The sequence below is a fragment of the Girardinichthys multiradiatus genome, chromosome X (assembly GCF_021462225.1).
Source record: "Girardinichthys multiradiatus isolate DD_20200921_A chromosome X, DD_fGirMul_XY1, whole genome shotgun sequence".
In the NCBI taxonomy this organism is placed as follows: domain Eukaryota; kingdom Metazoa; phylum Chordata; class Actinopteri; order Cyprinodontiformes; family Goodeidae; genus Girardinichthys; species Girardinichthys multiradiatus.
The window spans coordinates 35,596,258-35,614,199 of NC_061817.1; the positions used below are offsets into that span (position 1 = coordinate 35,596,258).

The following is a 17,942-nucleotide window of genomic DNA, read 5'->3' on the forward strand; positions in this document are numbered from 1 at the left end:
TCCCTTGTTGTCAGGGGTGTCTAATCTGCATGTGAATTTAGATGCAGAGCAACACACCCCAAGCTTAAAAGCTTGGAGCTTCTCAGTGTGAATCTAGCTTCAACAGAAACAGCCCTGATGTCCGCCAGTTCCTTGTCCAGCTCAAAGGTCCCTGACTTCCTTAAGACGATGATGTCCCTGGTTGTATATTTTTTTATAATGGTGGAGACACTCAGGTGCCTCTCACCTCCTTTAAGCTTGTGTGGAGTTGAGTGGTGTTCACCATCAAGATCTGCATGGGACTGTTCACAATGAAGTGGTAATTTAGTTGTTGAGAAGGGCAGATGGTGTTTAATAGATTTATGCAGGAACAAAATAAAAAAATAATTTGAATGTTAAATTTTATAATGTCCTTTTGGAAAGGGACCATCTTTTCCTTAATGAAGTAAAAGGTTAGTAAATTAAACTGATGCCTGATAGTTAAATCACTTAAAAGCTTTTGTTCTCAACAGCAGGTACAAGCTTTTGCAAAAAAATCCAAATCAGAGACAGACGATTGTTGTCTGAACCCTTCTAAATAAGATGTTGCTCATGTATCTCAAAGGTCAAAGTCTTATTTATATACATAATGTGTCTGGGAGTGCAGTACAGTTTAATTGTTTCCATCACCACTGTTGGATTCTTTGGTGATTAAAGATGCTGCCATCCTTGCACATCTGCTATCTGCCACCTCTTTGCTTACATGTCACACCAAGCCCAAGAATCTCTCCAACTATAAGACAGAAACAGCTCAGGAATTAAATCTGACATTCTGCCTGACTTCTGTGTTGCCTTAGTGCCCAGCAGCAGTGCTGTGACTCATATCAAAGATGTCTGCCGGCGTCCTTCAGGGATTTCTGGAGCAGCGCTGACAGCAAATGGTCAACTGGGTCTATGTTGGACAATCTTTATTATGTATAAGAATGTGGATATGACTGCGACTGATCGGTATAGCGTATGGTTATTAATACCCTCTCACTGACTTACATGGAAACAGCTAGATAAAAAAATCAAAAATAAATGAAAGGAACAAAAAGAAATCTTTTTTTAAAACCTCTGAATAACCAAAACAAGGGAAAAAAGCAATCTTTAAAACAGACTAACCTGAGCATTCAAGAGCCATTAAGAGTCTGTCATATTAGTGAAACAAGTGCACTATGTTTTTCACCCCTTTCTTCCAGTTCCCTTTGTAGCCAGATGGAATAACTCAGCAGGTCAATATGTATAATTATGTTAATAAATGTGAGCAGCAGTGGGCTCAGGTTTTTAACCATTGTTTTGTGATGACCTTGTTTCTTGATGCCATGATTTTAAATATAGGTGTCGTATTTACCCAAGCTTTTATGAAGATGCCTGAGGGGTGGTAATGAAAGTGTTACATTAACAGAAGCACCAATGGTTTAGGAGATAATTTCAGCTACTGTTGTAGTTAAAGGTTTGGATTCACTCACATGAGTTATGCCCTCAGATTAGAATAATTTAAAAAACACTACTGCAAGAAATTTCAATAAAATAATAGTGGGATCTATGCATATATTTACCAAGATCTTTTAATAATTGGTGCTGAAGGTTCTAGAATGTCTTATATTGACGACACCAAGGCTTATTACATTCTTGTTGGAGATCATGATTGAGTGCCGCTGCTTATTTCATTCCGGTAGCATAAATGTAAAAAAATTAAATATTTATCTGACATCACTCATTGCATTGACCGGGACACAGAACAACAGGAAAGTCCAACAAGTTTAGTTAAGCGCTTTGAGTGTCTCGTTACTGAAAAGCGCTATATAAATAAACTTACCTTACCTTACCTTAAGATTTGCTACGAGGAGAATTGTAGATTTACATGTAAACGTCAGGTTGAGGCGTATCACCCCTTTGCCAGAATCAGGATGGTGACCCAAAGCCCCACTCTCAGATTAAAACCATTTGGTTTGGATGTTCAGGGACACCACAGGAACCACCAAGGCTCAAGACTGGCATAAGCTGGAAACTGTTGGAACACCAGTGTGACTGTCCACAGTGAGGCCAGTTTTACACCGATGGACAGAAAGGGTACCTTCCTAGAAAGAAGCCTCTATTTGAAAATTAACATCTGGTAACTGGGATACAATTAGGTTTTACTGCAGGACAATGATTACAAACACACCTCAAAACTGGTTAATAAAAAGATAAACTAGGTTAACATTAAGCCCTAACCTCAAGACTGTCAAAAAGGTGGGAAGTATGTTTAAACCGCAGTACTGTACCACAAAATCAACCAATTTAACTGCAGTTGAAAAATTCTACCTAGAGGAGCGGTTAAAATCCAGACAGAATTATGCCAGAAGCTTGTTGATGGCTACAAAAAGTGTGTGGATGAGGAACTAACTAAGAGACAGTAAACCAAGTATTAGGAGAGGTGTAACTAGATATTTGAGCTCATATGTGATGAATAAATTTCTGGTTGATCCTAAAAACCATAAGTTCCACTTATTCCTCTAGCAACTGTTGAAGAACCTCTTTAAAGAGGCCTTCTGCGCATTCGTTTATTCACCATAACCTGGAGGAATTACACACATTTAGAATAAATCACACGGAGACAGCTGTATGTAATTAAAATACCTGGACCAGGGGAAGCTCTCATGTGATCAGGCCACACACCGAGACGACTTCAGAACTTCTCACTGGGCACATTGCTCTTATTAAAACACACATGAAAATGGGCAGCGCCCTTGATTACAATATTTTCTCACATGTAGTCACGTACACATTTTTTCCCGCTTACCATATTTAGACAGTCATTGTCTACAGCGGCACTCCGTATCTACTGATATAAGCAGGGAGTAAGTCAGTCTCTACTTTTTCACACACTCCTCCAGCTCTCAGTATTTTTCTGCTTCATCACACTCAAGGCCAAGTTTGTGCAATAACAATTCTGCAGGCCACAATGTCTTGTACTAACACAGGTTATACATTTTATTTCCCACACTGGTTATGGACATAATAATAATGATGCACACACATAATATATCTCCACACAACATAGCCAAATGTCAGTTGGTTTGACACCTGATTAGCAGTAATAAAAAAGAAAATATTCTTTTCAAACTGAAGTCCCCCAGAAATGAGAGTAAGTGTGGAAAACAGTTTTCCACACCTGCAACCATTGGTTTGGTAAAGCCACTGAGAAAATATGGTCCATTTTTATTGCTTATGTCTGCTCAATATATAACAAGATTTTCCTTAAATTTTGAGCTCAGATTGTCTGCAATCCTGGGTGTTGTGCACAGAAACACCTCAAATTTAAACTTGCAGGCCTATGTCTAATCATAATAACCTTTTATTCTATGCAGGTGGCATACTGAATATGATATATGACCTTGTTAAATGTTATGCTCAGGTAGGTTTTCACAGAAGGTCTGTCAACGCATAAAATAGTGAAAGTCCTTCTTTGAAATGGTCTTTAACTTAGAAATTCCTATGATTACATGTTTTAGAAACATAGTAAGACAGTTATTCTGTGTAAAGTGATAATTTGTCTTCCATTAAGAAGGTTTTGCCCGATCGAGCCAGAAAGAGAACTGATCACCCTATCATTTGGTTGCTTCTGTCTGCATCGTAGACTCTGTACCTTTGTATGTTAATGTGAAATTTCCTCCACACCTTGGGCAGGTCCTCAGCATCACATAGTATGTTTCTTTATCTAAAACCCAATTTTTTAGATCCTTAAGAGCCTGATAAACCCTAAATGAATGTTAAACATTCATTTAGTTTAGTTGTATTTCCTAGTTATAAAACATCCCCCTCTGAATTTGTAAGGTAGAAATTGAGTTGTCTTGTTCATGAGATGTTTATTTGTGTTTCTTTAGCTCAGCTAATATTAATGAATACTGTCATAAAATAGTATGTTATTAGTCTGATTAATAATGCATTTAATTATTGATTTGATTGATTATTAGCTGTCAGTGCTTCTTGTTGTATTTAATTGAGCTATCGAACAATCTTTGTGCTGTTTTAGATCAAAACTAATTGTAAGAAACATACAGAAGTCTAAATTCTTCTTGTATGTGACAGAAATGTCTCAATTCAGAAGTCAAGAATTCATTTTCAAATCATTTCAAGTTTATGAGACTGAGTGATTTAGGCACCTTAAAATAATTTTCTATACTTTATTCTGGACCTGGCAAAACTTCAATCTCTTGTGCATCATTTAAATATTTTGCCCATATTTCCGTGATGGTCTTCTTTCTCTGGCTCTCTTTTATCGTTGTTGTCTCCACTTGTTTTTCCTTCTGATGATTTTTTTTTATTTTTTTTATTGCATCTGTTCCAAGTAGTTCTGCTGAGTCGTTGATACTTCAGAGACCAGTTTCCGTTCCCCCCCGGCAAGCTGAAAATAATTAGAGGAAACATCAACAGATTCACAAAAACACACATTTTTATTTCATGATTACTGAGAATCTAAACAATATTAATAACAGAGTGTAGAATATAAACTGTAAAGCTCCAGCAGCACAACTAGAAACAAAACAGAATGGTGTAATTTACACAGTCCACACTGAAAGGGCATTCAGCAGAAGTGTTTGACTCATTTTGCCCCGGTGGTTAGTATTAATCTCAGTCAGGCTGCTGGAAAAGATGTAAAACGTGACATTGGTGCAGGGACACCTCAAGGATGTTTGTATCCTACTGGGAATCTGTTCCTGCACATAAACACTTCAGAGGAAGTGGAGGTTTATTGCTGGACTCACAAAGCAATAAGAACTCCCACTCAGTTAGCATTAGTGAGGCAGTGATTTTAAAAGTCTCCGTGTATTGTGGATACACTGTAGCACAGGTGGAAAATGCAAGCTGTGTTGTACCAGCAGAGTGACTGAAATGTGAGAAATAGAATTGGTTTGTTTGACTGATATCCATTTGTGAGGAGCATATGTGTTCCTCTGAGCTGATGGCAGTGTTTGCTCAGGGTTTCCACTCATGTTTCTGCTACAAACCAAGCAAAACAACCTGAAAAACGGCCCATTAAGTTAACTTGATTCTTGTTCCATATTGCATGTGGGTGAAAGCTTGTAGGCAGACAGTCAGTGTGAGTCATCGCAACGATCCTCCTGCAGACTATCATGTCTCCATGTACAGTGAGCACAGGTGGGGGCCACAGATCATGCAGCTACATCATAACTACAGTATTTATAGCTGAGCACAAGTATGGCACACTCAGTAGTACGAACTCACATAGTCCTTCAGCTGGACTCAACTTGAATACATCTCTTCAAAACTTCTCATCAAATACTCAGCCTGTGTGTGTGTGTGTTGGGGGGGGCTAAAGACATTAGAGTGATATTCGTTGACAACAACAACACTGCACACACAGGTGCACCAGAGGACACTGAAACAGTTCCTATCCATCCATTCATCCATTCATCCATTCATCCATCCATGCATCCATCCATCCATTCATCCATTCATCCATCCATCCATCCATCCATCCATCCATAAATCCATCCATCCATCCATCCATCCATCCATGCATCCATCCATCCATCCATGCTTGCCTGTCTCCAGGTATCATTGGGTGAGAGGAGGGGTACATCCTGGAGATATCTTTAGTCCATCACAGGACAGGACAACACAGAGAAACACAGGACACACTCACACACACACACACACACATACACTCAACGAAGAGCAATTTAGAGAGAGACCAACTAACCTAACAGTACTTTTTTTGGACTGTGGGATGAAGCCGGATTACCCGAACAGAACCCATGCATGCACGGGAAAGACATGCAAACTCCATGCAGAAGCTTGTGGCATTCGGGAATCTGTGATGTGGGTGTTTTTATGCAAAGGTCCTATTTTATTTTCATTCTTTCAAATCTACTTCCTCATTAACTGTGTGTCAGTGTCTGACATTATTTATTGAACTACATCTGCTGGTGCTACTGTTTGGGCAGAGACTTGACTGAGTGGCATAATGGTACCACTGGTTGTTAGAACACAAACCTGCTTCATTACTGGTGAGCACTAACACATGTAAATCACTTCTAATAATAGTGGTAGATTTTTGAGATTACGCAGTAACCACTGAGCTTTCAAGAAAGAGATAAAAGTAAGTCATTCACAAATATCACAACATCAACAACCAGCACAGCACTGCAACATGGATTCATATTAAATAACACACATCATAGGTAAAGTTCATCTACAATACTTGCGTTTCTCTGATGCAACTTTGTCTCTTAGCAATTGTGTTTTGCTACTAAAAATGAGCTTTGGTGGAAAGTTAATGTAGCCTGATGAGTTCAGCTTCCTACGCACAGACAAAAGGTTAAAATAAGCTCTAAGGATGGGAAACAAATTCATTAAGCTGTAAGAAGCGAAAATGTGGCTTTTTCATTAGTACCAATGTAATCAATGCGATCATATCTCATTTCACCTTTTGAGGCAAAAATTAAGAGCAATTAGTATTTCTGAAATTTCCTGGCATAAATTAAACAAAATAAAACCCCTTTGATTTCATAGTTCTGCAAAAAAAAGCAAGGACAAATGCCTCAGTATGGATCACTTTGTCCTTTCACATCATGCATGTCAATCCACCAAGACCACAAGACATGCACACTTTTAGAGCATACAGTTGCACAACCAAGGGGCATAGCCAGACATGTGCAGCATTCACCTGAACAATGCATTAGGCTTGTGGGAGATTTCCCACTGGGCTGATCTCTGGGTTGTGGTCCTCATGCAGGCTGTTTAAATGTATTTAAAACTTTAAATTAATGGAAAATTGTTCTCCATCTTCAACATGCTGTCATCTTCATCAGATCCTGCTGATCAATGAGCTACGAACACCCGCATAGTTGTGCAACTGTCTGCGTATTACAACTTATTGTTCATCGTGGTTACGGGTTTGTTAATGCTTCTCGAAATGGATCACGGGCCTAATGTTGGTGGGTTGACTTCAACCCTCCAATCCGTGTCAGGACCTATCAGTTGATTGCGAGACATAAAGAAAACATATGGACCACAGAATGGAAAGATGATCTGAAAGGAGCCTATATGAGTTGATGGATGATATGTTGTAAGTGATTCATTTATTTGATTTTTACTTATAACTAGAATACGACACTTGTTCTTGAATCAAAGTTATAATAAAACTTAATGTCAGTAAACAACTCTTGCTTTCTAAAGAAAAGGAAAAAAAAATCCACACAGTTTACCATTGATTCAGGGACATTGTTGTCCATTTTAAACCTGTCAACATAATGATGTAACATTTTTAACCTGAAAATTTTCAAAAACTAACCCTCTATGTCTTAGTTGCCAAAGCAAAGAACAAATACATTTTAAAGAACTTTGGTCAACTTCAGCTGTTTTTAAATGTGTTTCATTTTGTGAAAATGGCAAAACTTGACATCGTATCCATTTCCTCTTGTCTGTTTTGCAGATGCAAAATGGAAATATTAATAGGAGCAAACTCAGCAAATTAATACCATTTCAAGAGGAAACCAAATATATACAGAAGCTTGACTGCTAAATGTATTATTATATGTTATATAATATATGTTATATATGTTATAGTTAATATGTGCACTTTACTTTTTGATAACCTTTCTGCAACATTTGTTTGGAAAACAAATCTCATCCTGACTGTGACTCAGCATCACAAACAAAGCATATAAGAAATATCTTAGAGACCGAGGGGGAAATTCCCAATGCAATGCAATGTGGTCAGAGTTTCTGGCCTTGGTTTGCACACACTATTGTACTATATGCAAAGGCAGACAAACCCATCAAGTTCAGCTGGTTCCAGGAAATTGCACCTATTTTTGCAGATCTTCCTTTGCTTGTAGTTTAGGAAGTAGAATCTGGTTTGTACACATTTAACATACTCAAATTGCTTTGTGAATTTTCCCCCGAGGTGCACATGTTGAAGCCAACATTTAACACAACCAAACCAGAGCTGAACTTCATGGCATGTGAATAAAGGCACAAATTAGACCCTTCAGATATCCACATATATACACATTATATTCATACAGTCTAGTACTTGGATCAGCTGAAGCCATAGTAGGCCAAAGTTATATTAATTTCACTTTAAGTAATTTAATGTCATATTTGAAACTATAAATAACTTATCTCCAATGATGCACTCTGTTCTGTGTTATCCTCTGGCAGAGTTTTTATGCTCCCACTTTTAGCTCCATTAAGAAGCAGCGGGACAGTCAGTGAGGACCCGTTGACAGGTTCCTTCCCTTTGGGTTCACCGCTGCAGTTCCTGTCGGGGGACGGCATATCCATTTCTCCAGCTGACGCTCCTTTCTGCGTGAACAGCAGTTGTGAGCTTTGAGGCTGGAAGCTGGTGTTTCTGTTCTGGGTGATTCTGTAGATCTCAGTCATTTCTGAGACGTCCTCATCATCGTCATCTTCGTCCCTGATAACTCGCCTCAGGCTCTCCCTTGGCATCATGGCCCTCCTTCCCTCGTCCTGCTGCAACGGATGCTCCACAGGCTCGTGGCTCTCCACTTTTCTTGTGGAGCGACACAAGGCTTTACGGAAACCTCTCTTGAAGTTGTCTGACAAGAAGCCATACACAATCGGATTGGCACAGCTGTTGGCGTATCCGAGCACAACAACAAAATAGTAAAGCCCCTGGTAATCTGAGGGCAGGGAAACCAGCAGATTGACGATGTTGAGGGCGTAAAAAGGCAACCAACAGAAGACAAAGACTGCAACAACAATCACAACCATTCGTGTTACTTTTCGCTCTGACTTCCTCCTCTTGGTTGAGGTGGCATGGACTTTTTTCCCTGAACTGCGGATCTTGAAAACGATGAGCAGATAGCAGAGGCAGATGATAAGAAGAGGGCAAAAGAACCCAACAGTGGAGGTGTAAATGATGAATGCGGCCCTCCAAATGTTTGCCGGCTGGGGCCAGGCGATGTTACATGTGCCTCCTGCCTTCTGGATGTTGGCGAAGATCACCACTGGCAGAACGACGAGGAAGGACAGAGCCCACACAGTGCCGTTCACTACTTTGGCCACCTGAGGGCGGCGCCACTTTGAGGAGCGAATGGGGTGCACAACAGCAAGGTAGCGGTCGATGCTCATCACAGTCAGGCAGAAGATGCTGGTGAATTGATTGATGGAGTCAACCGTCATGACAAGTCGGCACATGAAGGAACCAAAGGGCCACGACTGGAGGGTGTTCTGAACTGCCAGGAACGGCAGGCCGAACATGAACAGCTCATCAGCGATAGCCAAGTTCAGGATGTAAATGTTGGTCACTGATTCGATCTTTGAGTAGTGCAGCACAATGTGAATCACCAAAGTGTTTCCCCCCAGGCCAATAATGCAGACAATGATGTATATAAGAGGGATGAGGACCCCAGCCACACTGGGACCTGAGGAAACATCCAGAAAGGTGGAGTTGGTGGAGTTAAACAGAGTCTCGTTCTGATCGCTGTCGTTGAACATGAGCATAAACAACGGGATGCCGAGCGAAGGGCTCGCCAAGCTGCCGTTCTCCCACGCCTTAGCGATCATCTCCGCACCGAGAAGCGAGATGTCACCCATGTTTGTGCTTCCCTGATGATTCGTCCTTCTGCTGTTTCAGCTCCCACCCATCTGTTCTGTTGGAGGAAAAATAAGATTTAGTCATCAAATCAATAGCTCTTATTTGTCCAGGTGTGGTTCATCTCTGAGGAGATGGCAATCAAAAGGCAAAAAATGGAACATCTTTGTTCTCCAAGGACACAAGAAATTCAGTTTCAGTCATTAAGTGCTGCAGGCTTGAAAGGTATGTTTGTTTCTTTAAAAGAACAAACTGGACAGCTGCATAACCCAAGGTTTTAGTTTTATTAATGTTCGCAATGAGGATCAGTTTTGGGTTTTCTTGGAAAACAATATTGGTGACTTTCACATAAATATTTACTTTGAAATACATAAAATAAATGTGTGAAATTTACTCTGCTGTGGATTAAGAGGTCAAATTAATATATTATTTATAAGAAAATCTCTGCTGCCTTTACTTTTCAATGATTTTCGAAAACTTTATTCCAACACATTCACTTTTATTCCCAATAAAGTATTTTTTCATACAACTGTTGTTTCCTGAAATCTATTGTCATAGCACTATGTATAGAGGTTTAGCAGTGCTGCAGCATACTGTGATATAATGTGATATACAGATATAATGGTTTGCTCTGAGGCTTGTAAATCTTAATACCACTGAAGGTACAGGAACAAATTGCAGTAGAACACCTAACAATGCCGGGATGCCCTCAGTCCAATCATATCTAATTTCCAAGCTCCATAAAATCATTAAATGTAAAAAAGAGGGAAATGAATAGGTGTTTGCACAAATAAGTTTATTGAAGGATTTTAACTTTAGTTGTATTTAAAAATATTAAAAAAAAATTATGTTTCAGAAATAAAGAGAAATTGTGATGTTTTGTGTTTATTCATAAATAATTGTTTGCACTTTTGTAAAATTCTACTGTGGCACATGATTATAGGTTATATGGAGAAAATAATATTTTGGACACTTGCAGGGAAGGATAATCTGAAATAAAAATCATTGTATACAGGTCCTTCTCAACAAATTAGCATATTGTGATAAAGTTCATTATTTTCTATAAGGTAATGATGAAAATTTAATATTCATATATTTTAGATTCATTGCACACTAACTGAAATATTTCAGGTCTTTTATTGTCTTAATACGGATGATTGTGGCATACAGCTCATGAAAACCCAAAATTCCTATCTCACAAAATTAGCATATTTCATCCGACCAATAAAAGAAAAGTGTTTTTAATACAAAAAACGTCAACCTTCAAATAATCATGTACAGTTATGCACTCAATACTTGGTCGGGAATCCTTTTGCAGAAATGACTGCTTCAATGCGGCGTGGCATGGAGGCAATCAGCCTGTGGCACTGCTGAGGTCTTATGGAGGCCCAGGATGCTTCGATAGCGGCCTTTAGCTCATCCAGATTGTTGGGTCTTGAGTCTCTCAACGTTCTCTTCACAATATCCCACAGATTCTCTATGGGTTTCAGGTCAGGAGAGTTGGCAGGCCAATTGAGCACAGTGATACCATGGTCAGTAAACCATTTACCAGTGGTTTTGGCACTGTGAGCAGGTGCCAGGTCATGCTGAAAAATGAAATCTTCATCTCCATAAAGCTTTTCAGCAGATGGAAGCATGAAGTGCTCCAAAATCTCCTGATAGCTAGCTGCATTGACCCTGCCCTTGATAAAACACAGTGGACCAACACCAGCAGCTGACACGGCACCCCAGACCATCACTGACTGTGGGTACTTGACACTGGACTTCTGGCATTTTGGCATTTCCTTCTCCCCAGTCTTCCTCCAGACTCTGGCACCTTGATTTCCGAATGACATGCAGAATTTGCTTTCATCCGAAAAAAGTACTTTGGACCACTGAGCAACAGTCCAGTGCTGCTTCTCTGTAGCTCAGGTCTGGGGAATGCAGCACCTGTAGCCCATTTCCTGCACACGCCTGTGCACGGTGGCTCTGGATGTTTCTACTCCAGACTCAGTCCACTGCTTCCGCAGGTCCCCCAAGGTCTGGAATCGGCCCTTCTCCAAAATCTTCCTCAGGGTCCGGTCACCTCTTCTCGTTGTGCAGCGTTTTCTGCCACACTTTTTCCTTCCCACAGACGTGCCTTGATACAGCACTCTGGGAACAGCCTATTCGTTCAGAAACGTCTTTCTGTGTCTTACCCTCTTGCTTGAGGGTGTCAATAGTGGCCTTCTGGACAGCAGTCAGGTCGGCAGTCTTACCCATGATTGGGGTTTTGAGTGATGAACCAGGCTGGGAGTTTTAAAGGCCTCAGGAATCTTTTGCAGGTGTTTAGAGTTAACTCGTTGATTCAGATGATTAGGTTCATAGCTCGTTTAGAGACCCTTTTAATGATATGCTAATTTTGTGAGATAGGAATTTTGGGTTTTCATGAGCTGTATGCCAAAATCATCTGTATTAAGACAATAAAAGACCTGAAATATTTCAGTTAGTGTGCAATGAATCTAAAATATATGAATGTTAAATTTTCATCATGACATTATGGAAAATAATGAACTTTATCATAATATGCAAATTTTTTGAGAACGACCTGTATGTATATATATATAAATAACCTGTCAGGTTTAATAAGTGGGATTTCAAGCCTTATAAATGGGGTTGGGACCATCAGTTGTGTTGTGCAGGAGGTGGATACAGTACACACCTGATAGTCCTACTGAATAGACTGTCAGAATTTGTATTATGGCAAGAAAAAAGCAGCTAAGTGAAGAAAAACGAGTGGCTATCATTACTTTAAGAAATGAAGGTCAGTCAGTCCGAACAATTGGCAAAACTTTGAAAGTGTCCCCAAGTGCAGTCGCAAAAACCATCAAGCGCTACAAAGAAACTGGCTCACATGAGGACCGCCCCAGGAAAGGAAGACCAAGAGTCACCTCTGCTGCGGACAATAAGTTCATCCGAGTCACCAGCCTCAGAAATCGCAGGTTAACAGCAGCTCAGATTAGAGAACAGGTCAATGCCACACAGAGCTCTAGCAGCAGACACATCTCTAGAACAACTGTTAAGAGGAGACTGTGTGAATCAGGCCTTCATGGTAAAATAGCTACTAGGAAACCACTGCTGAGGACAGGCAACAAGCAGAAGAGACTTGTTTGGGCTAAAGAGCACAAGGAATGGACATTAGACCAGTGGAAATCTGTGCTTTGGTCTGATGAGTCCAAGTTTGAGATCTTTGGTTCCAACCACCGTGTCTTTGTGCGGCGCAGAAGAGGTGAACGGATGGACTCTACATGCCTGGTTCCCACCGTGAAGCATGGAGGAGGAGGTGTGATGGTGTGGGTTTTCTTTGCTGGTGACACTGTTGGGGATTTATTCAAAATTAAAGGCATACTGAACATCTTGCAGCGGCATGCTATTCCATCCGGTTTGCGTTTAGTTGGACCATCATTTATTTTTCAACAGGACAATGACCCCAAACACACCTCCAGGCTGTGTAAGGGCTATTTGACCAAGAAGGAGAGTGATGGGGTGCTGCGCCAGATGACCTGGCCTCCACAGTCACCGGACCTGAACCCAATCGAGATGGTCTGGGGTGAGCTGGACTGCAGAGTGAAGGTAAAAGGGCCAACAAGTGCTAAGCATCTCTGGGAACTCCTTCAAGACTGTTGGAAAACCATTTCAGGTGACCACCTCTTGAAGCTCATCAACAGAATGACAAGAGTGTGCGGAGCAGTAATGAAAGCAAAAGGTGGCTACTTTGAAGAACCTAGAATATAAGACATATTTTCAGTTGTTTCACACTTTTTTGTTCAGTATATAATTCCACATGAGTTAATTCATAGTTTTGATGCCTTCAGTGTGAAGCTACAATATTCATAGTCATGAAAATAAAGGAAACTCTTTGAATGAGAAGGTGTGTCCAAACCTTTGGTCTGTACTGTATGTATATAACTTCCTTGTGAATCACAGCTGTAATAAAGCCAGCACAATTTATTGATTTAAATATCCAATCTCTCAACATCTAGTTGAGAAGCAATTTTAATTCAGCAGCCAAAAATCATAATGCACGCAATGATGTAAGCAGACAAGAAAGATGATTATTACTGTTTAGATAAATGGGAAACAATTTAAACACGTCTTAGTTTGTTGCAAATAGATTCGACCTGAGAAGCTGTGTCTGCTGCTTCTCTACATGCAGCCAAAGAGGATAACAGAGGAGGCTGATAATTGACTTTTCATTAGTAAACCAGCAGCTCTCTGATTAACAATAACTGAACAGACAATGAAGGAAAAACAGCAGAAATAAATGAATTTAAAATCTGTTGCATTGATTTATAGAAAGGTACAAGGAACTTTAATGCTATAAAATAAGGACCAGATTAATTATTTCTAAAATATAACAAAAAAAACCCTTTTAATTACGTTTGTTCAGGTTTAGCGTGTTTTATATCTGGCACATGCAATTATGAGGACATTTCTTGTATTTTAGCTTGATTCCACTGGCTTCCCATACTTTTTAAGGGGACAAATGCAAAATCCACGTTTTTAGCCCTTAAACATATTTTGTTGTGTAGTTGAACTCTGTAGAAGTTCCAAAAAGTTAAATTTAGTTTTTCCAGGTGCTGCGTAGATATCTTTATATTCTGTTTGGGTCATATTTGTCAGTCCGTTCTGTTTTCTCTATCTGTTACATTTTTCCAACTGTTGCGTCACAGTATTTGCTGTGGAAAAGCTAAAGAAGGCCATGGACTTCTGGCTGCATATACGCCATTTTTATTTCTTGCGGCGATTTTTTCAAATCAGCGGAGAAATTCCTCTTTGTCTGCATGAAGCACTTCAAGGATGAGTTCTTCAGCAACTTCCACCAGTATTAAGAAGGATTTGCTAAAAGACTTCATCTGATAAAGGGGTCAGTTCCTTCTGTCTGGAAGGAAACGACGGACAAAGCACAGCGGTAAGTTGCAAATAACACTAAAATGACAACAAACTTTATTTTAGACATGAATTTATTGCGTGTTGACATCCTGGCCATTGTTCTGATATCAGTAGCATCGTCTCTTCTGCTGATGTTAGCGCTGTGTGCTGCTTTCAGCTCCTTGAGGACAGAACCATACCGCATGTTTTGAATATTATCATTACATAAAGTTTTGTATTGTTTTTGCCATTTTTGTCTTGTATCTGCGGTGCTACATAATCTTATATTTGTTATCAAACTACAAAAATGGCTGAAGGGATGGAGTGGAACGCTTTTTGACCTGTAGTGGGGCGGGGTGCCTCAACAGCATTTAAAGAGACGGCACCAAAAGGAGGAACCTGTGGAGCTGCAAGAACAAGGGGTTCAGACCAAAGCATTGCAGTTCCACTTTATAAAGACCACAACTGGATGATTTAAGTGTGAAAAAGAAGATGTCCCCAAAATGTCCCCTTTAAGGATTCATTTAAAATGTATTTGTTTTAAAGCTCTTGATGACCTTGCCCCTTCTTGAACCATCTGAGCTGCTGCACCATCATATACCCTCCCACTCCCTCAGGTCAGCTGATCAGCTGCTCCTCAGTGTCCCATAAACAAAACCTAGAGGGCTTAGAGGGAACTGATGTTTTCCTGTGGCAGCTCCTAAAACGTAGACAGACTTACCACTGCCCATCAGAGAGGCTACATCCCTGTCTGATTTTAAATCACTTCTTAAAACTCATCTCTTTGCCTTGGCTTTTGACATCTCAGGTGAAATGCTAATTTTAATATGTGCTTATATTCTTTAAGTTTTTATTGCATGACTGGCTGGACGTGTTTTGAAGTATTATGTAGTCTATGTTTGGTGTCTTTGTAATTTCAATGTTTTTTATGTTCGCTACAACACTTTGCTCCTCAGTTGTAATGTAAACTGACATTTTTGCGAGTTTTTTTTTGCTATAAATTCAGCACTTTGTCAAACATTAAAATATGTGCTTGTAACGCAGCATAATGTGAAAAGTTTCAAGGAGTGTGAATACTTTTCCAAGATACATTAAACAAAAACAAACTTAGTTTCCTGTCTAACTCAATTTTTACAACAATAGTTACAATTCAGGTTCTTGTAAAAATCTACTTATACCTATCACAGTTGTTATAATTTATGCCTGTTGATTGGCTTCCTCTATCTTCCTCATCCTCTCCCTCCTGTCTGATTCTTGTTTTCGTAATCAGGCCATTTATTGAGCTACTCATGATGATGCAGAGAACATGATGATCAGTTTAATGTTATCAAGCATTTAATTTAAAAGCAAAGCAGGGTACTGCTTCCGTGAATCATTGGTGTTTATCCATCCATCCATATGAGCTCAGTCCTGTTCAGAGTTGCAGGAGGGCTTTGGAGCTTTTCCCAGCAATCACTGTTGCCGGGATAAGCTGATATACCTCATCATTTATTACAAAACCACAGTTAGAAATAACCTAATTCCAAACCTATTTCCCTTTCCATCAACATAGACAAAGGACCAATCAAGGAATAAATGGCAACGGTAATATGCTATAATAAATACAGCCTAATTACATACTAGGCTGTTGTAAGAAAGATGCACTATGATCAATAAACCCAGTGTAGGATGGACAGAAGACAAAAAATGTTTGTAAAAATGGTCAAGCCTACCCTCTAAACTCTCATCATATAAGCACAAAAACTGAGCTTAAAATGGGCTTCTCTTTTCTCATTTCCCGAGCAGCTACGTTTCTCCAAGCTGGAGGCTGGAAACACATCATCAACAGTTAATGTGTTCCCTCTGCAGGAACCTGCTGGTGGTATCTTCATATTTAATGCACAGATAATGGTAGATTTCTAAATATTTTCATCCCAGTTTTTGCAAGAAAAGGATTAAGTGATAATTTTTTAACACATTATAGTCTTAAACAGATGCCGAGGAACATAAATGAAACAATTTGATATGTCTGGTAAGGCATATAAAGACTAAACATTCAATTTCACTCATCATTAACTACACAGCTGCACTGCACAGCATCCCAGTTCCTATCCAAACAGACGGGCTGTGAAAATCACTAAATCTCAGGAATGTTTTTATTCTTTAGTTGCTCTGAGTAAATCCACAGTGAGAACAGCACAGATGTGTCCTGAGCTTACTTCCAACAAACCAACAGACAGATTTTTGTCCAATTCTCAGCAGCAGCAGCATCAATAAAAATGCTTCGTACTTTCATAGAAAATATAAAATACATAAAGAAGACCAACATCAAATGTAAGGGAGCCCCTTTTTCTCTTCAGCTGAAACAGTTTCTTCAACTTCAGGAAATTGTCAAATTTATCATTTTTAATATCTCCAAGTCCTTGTGATTACAGGCCTTATGCACTAAATTTGCCAAATTTGGGTGCCATGGAAACCAGAGGAGGAGAGAAACTGGAGATCAGAATCATAAATCAAACAGAACCAAATTAAATTTAGATGGATTTTTTGTGGCGTTCTCCTGTGAAAGGGGTTCAAAGAGCTGAACAAAAACACAGTTCTTAAAGACTTTAGAGAAGAACAAAGATATAATCCAAGAACACCAAAAACTCACGTTGAGCTTAAATCTGAAACTTTGTGCTGATGATGAACTAATTAGATAGTCTTAGATTAATTACCTAACCAGTTACCTATGTCATTTAACACAGCCGTTTTCTGCATTTCCTTTGAGTTCCTTTGTTTTTGTCAGGATCTGAAGGACTGTTTATTCTTCACCTGTTTGACACAAACAGAAAACTACCCAGAGTATCACCTTGTAGACTGACCGAGGTAGTAATGAGGACAAAGGTGGGCAGCATCAGCTACACGTCTTGAGTCATATCTTTCACACATTGTATTTTGCACCATTATAGCTAATTTATGCCGGTCGGCTGGATTGTTTGGTCTCATGTCTCCAAAGGACATCAGAAGTTTAGTTTATTCAGATGCAAGTTTGCAACCCTTAGTCGTGCTCCCATATCCTTTGTAGAGAAAAGATGCTTTCTCCTTCATCCCCTTCAAACAAAAATGACTGCACGCTGTCGGACTCCATTCATATTTTTCTGAAAGTACCATTCTCAGCCAATTGTAGTTTTCCAGTCTGCTCCTCTGCTTCTTTGCTTTTATGAAGTGCAGTGCTTTCTTCATGCAGTGTCTACACCTGATAAGTATTTTTTTCTCTCTAAACTTTTTCTTGGCTCTTCTGATGGTTTGTATAACATTATAACATTAAACCAGAGGGACACACAGTGCTGTACAACCTCTACTTGCAAACATATTTCTTTTAAGTTTGAATCCATACATCTTGCTTTATTTAGTAGGATCGAGGCTAAACTTCCTGTTTGGATTGTAAAGCTGACCCCTGACTAAGGGCATTTCTTTTTTGAAAAGTATGAATCCAAAATGCTCCTTTTTGTAACAAGAG

The 17,942-nt window shown here is 39.5% G+C and overlaps 1 protein-coding gene across 1 annotated transcript in view; it reads right to left on the bottom strand.

The window, feature by feature from the left end:
* Window positions 1-7,591: 7,591 nt before the first annotated feature.
* Window positions 7,592-17,942, bottom strand: part of LOC124862560 (somatostatin receptor type 5-like) — a 33,890-nt gene continuing 23,539 nt past the window's right edge. The window contains exon 2 of the mRNA XM_047356544.1: window positions 7,592-9,629. Coding sequence (XP_047212500.1) covers window positions 8,122-9,573 — 1,452 coding nt within the window. The 5' untranslated portion in view covers window positions 9,574-9,629 and the 3' untranslated portion in view covers window positions 7,592-8,121. The remainder of the gene's footprint in view (window positions 9,630-17,942) is intronic.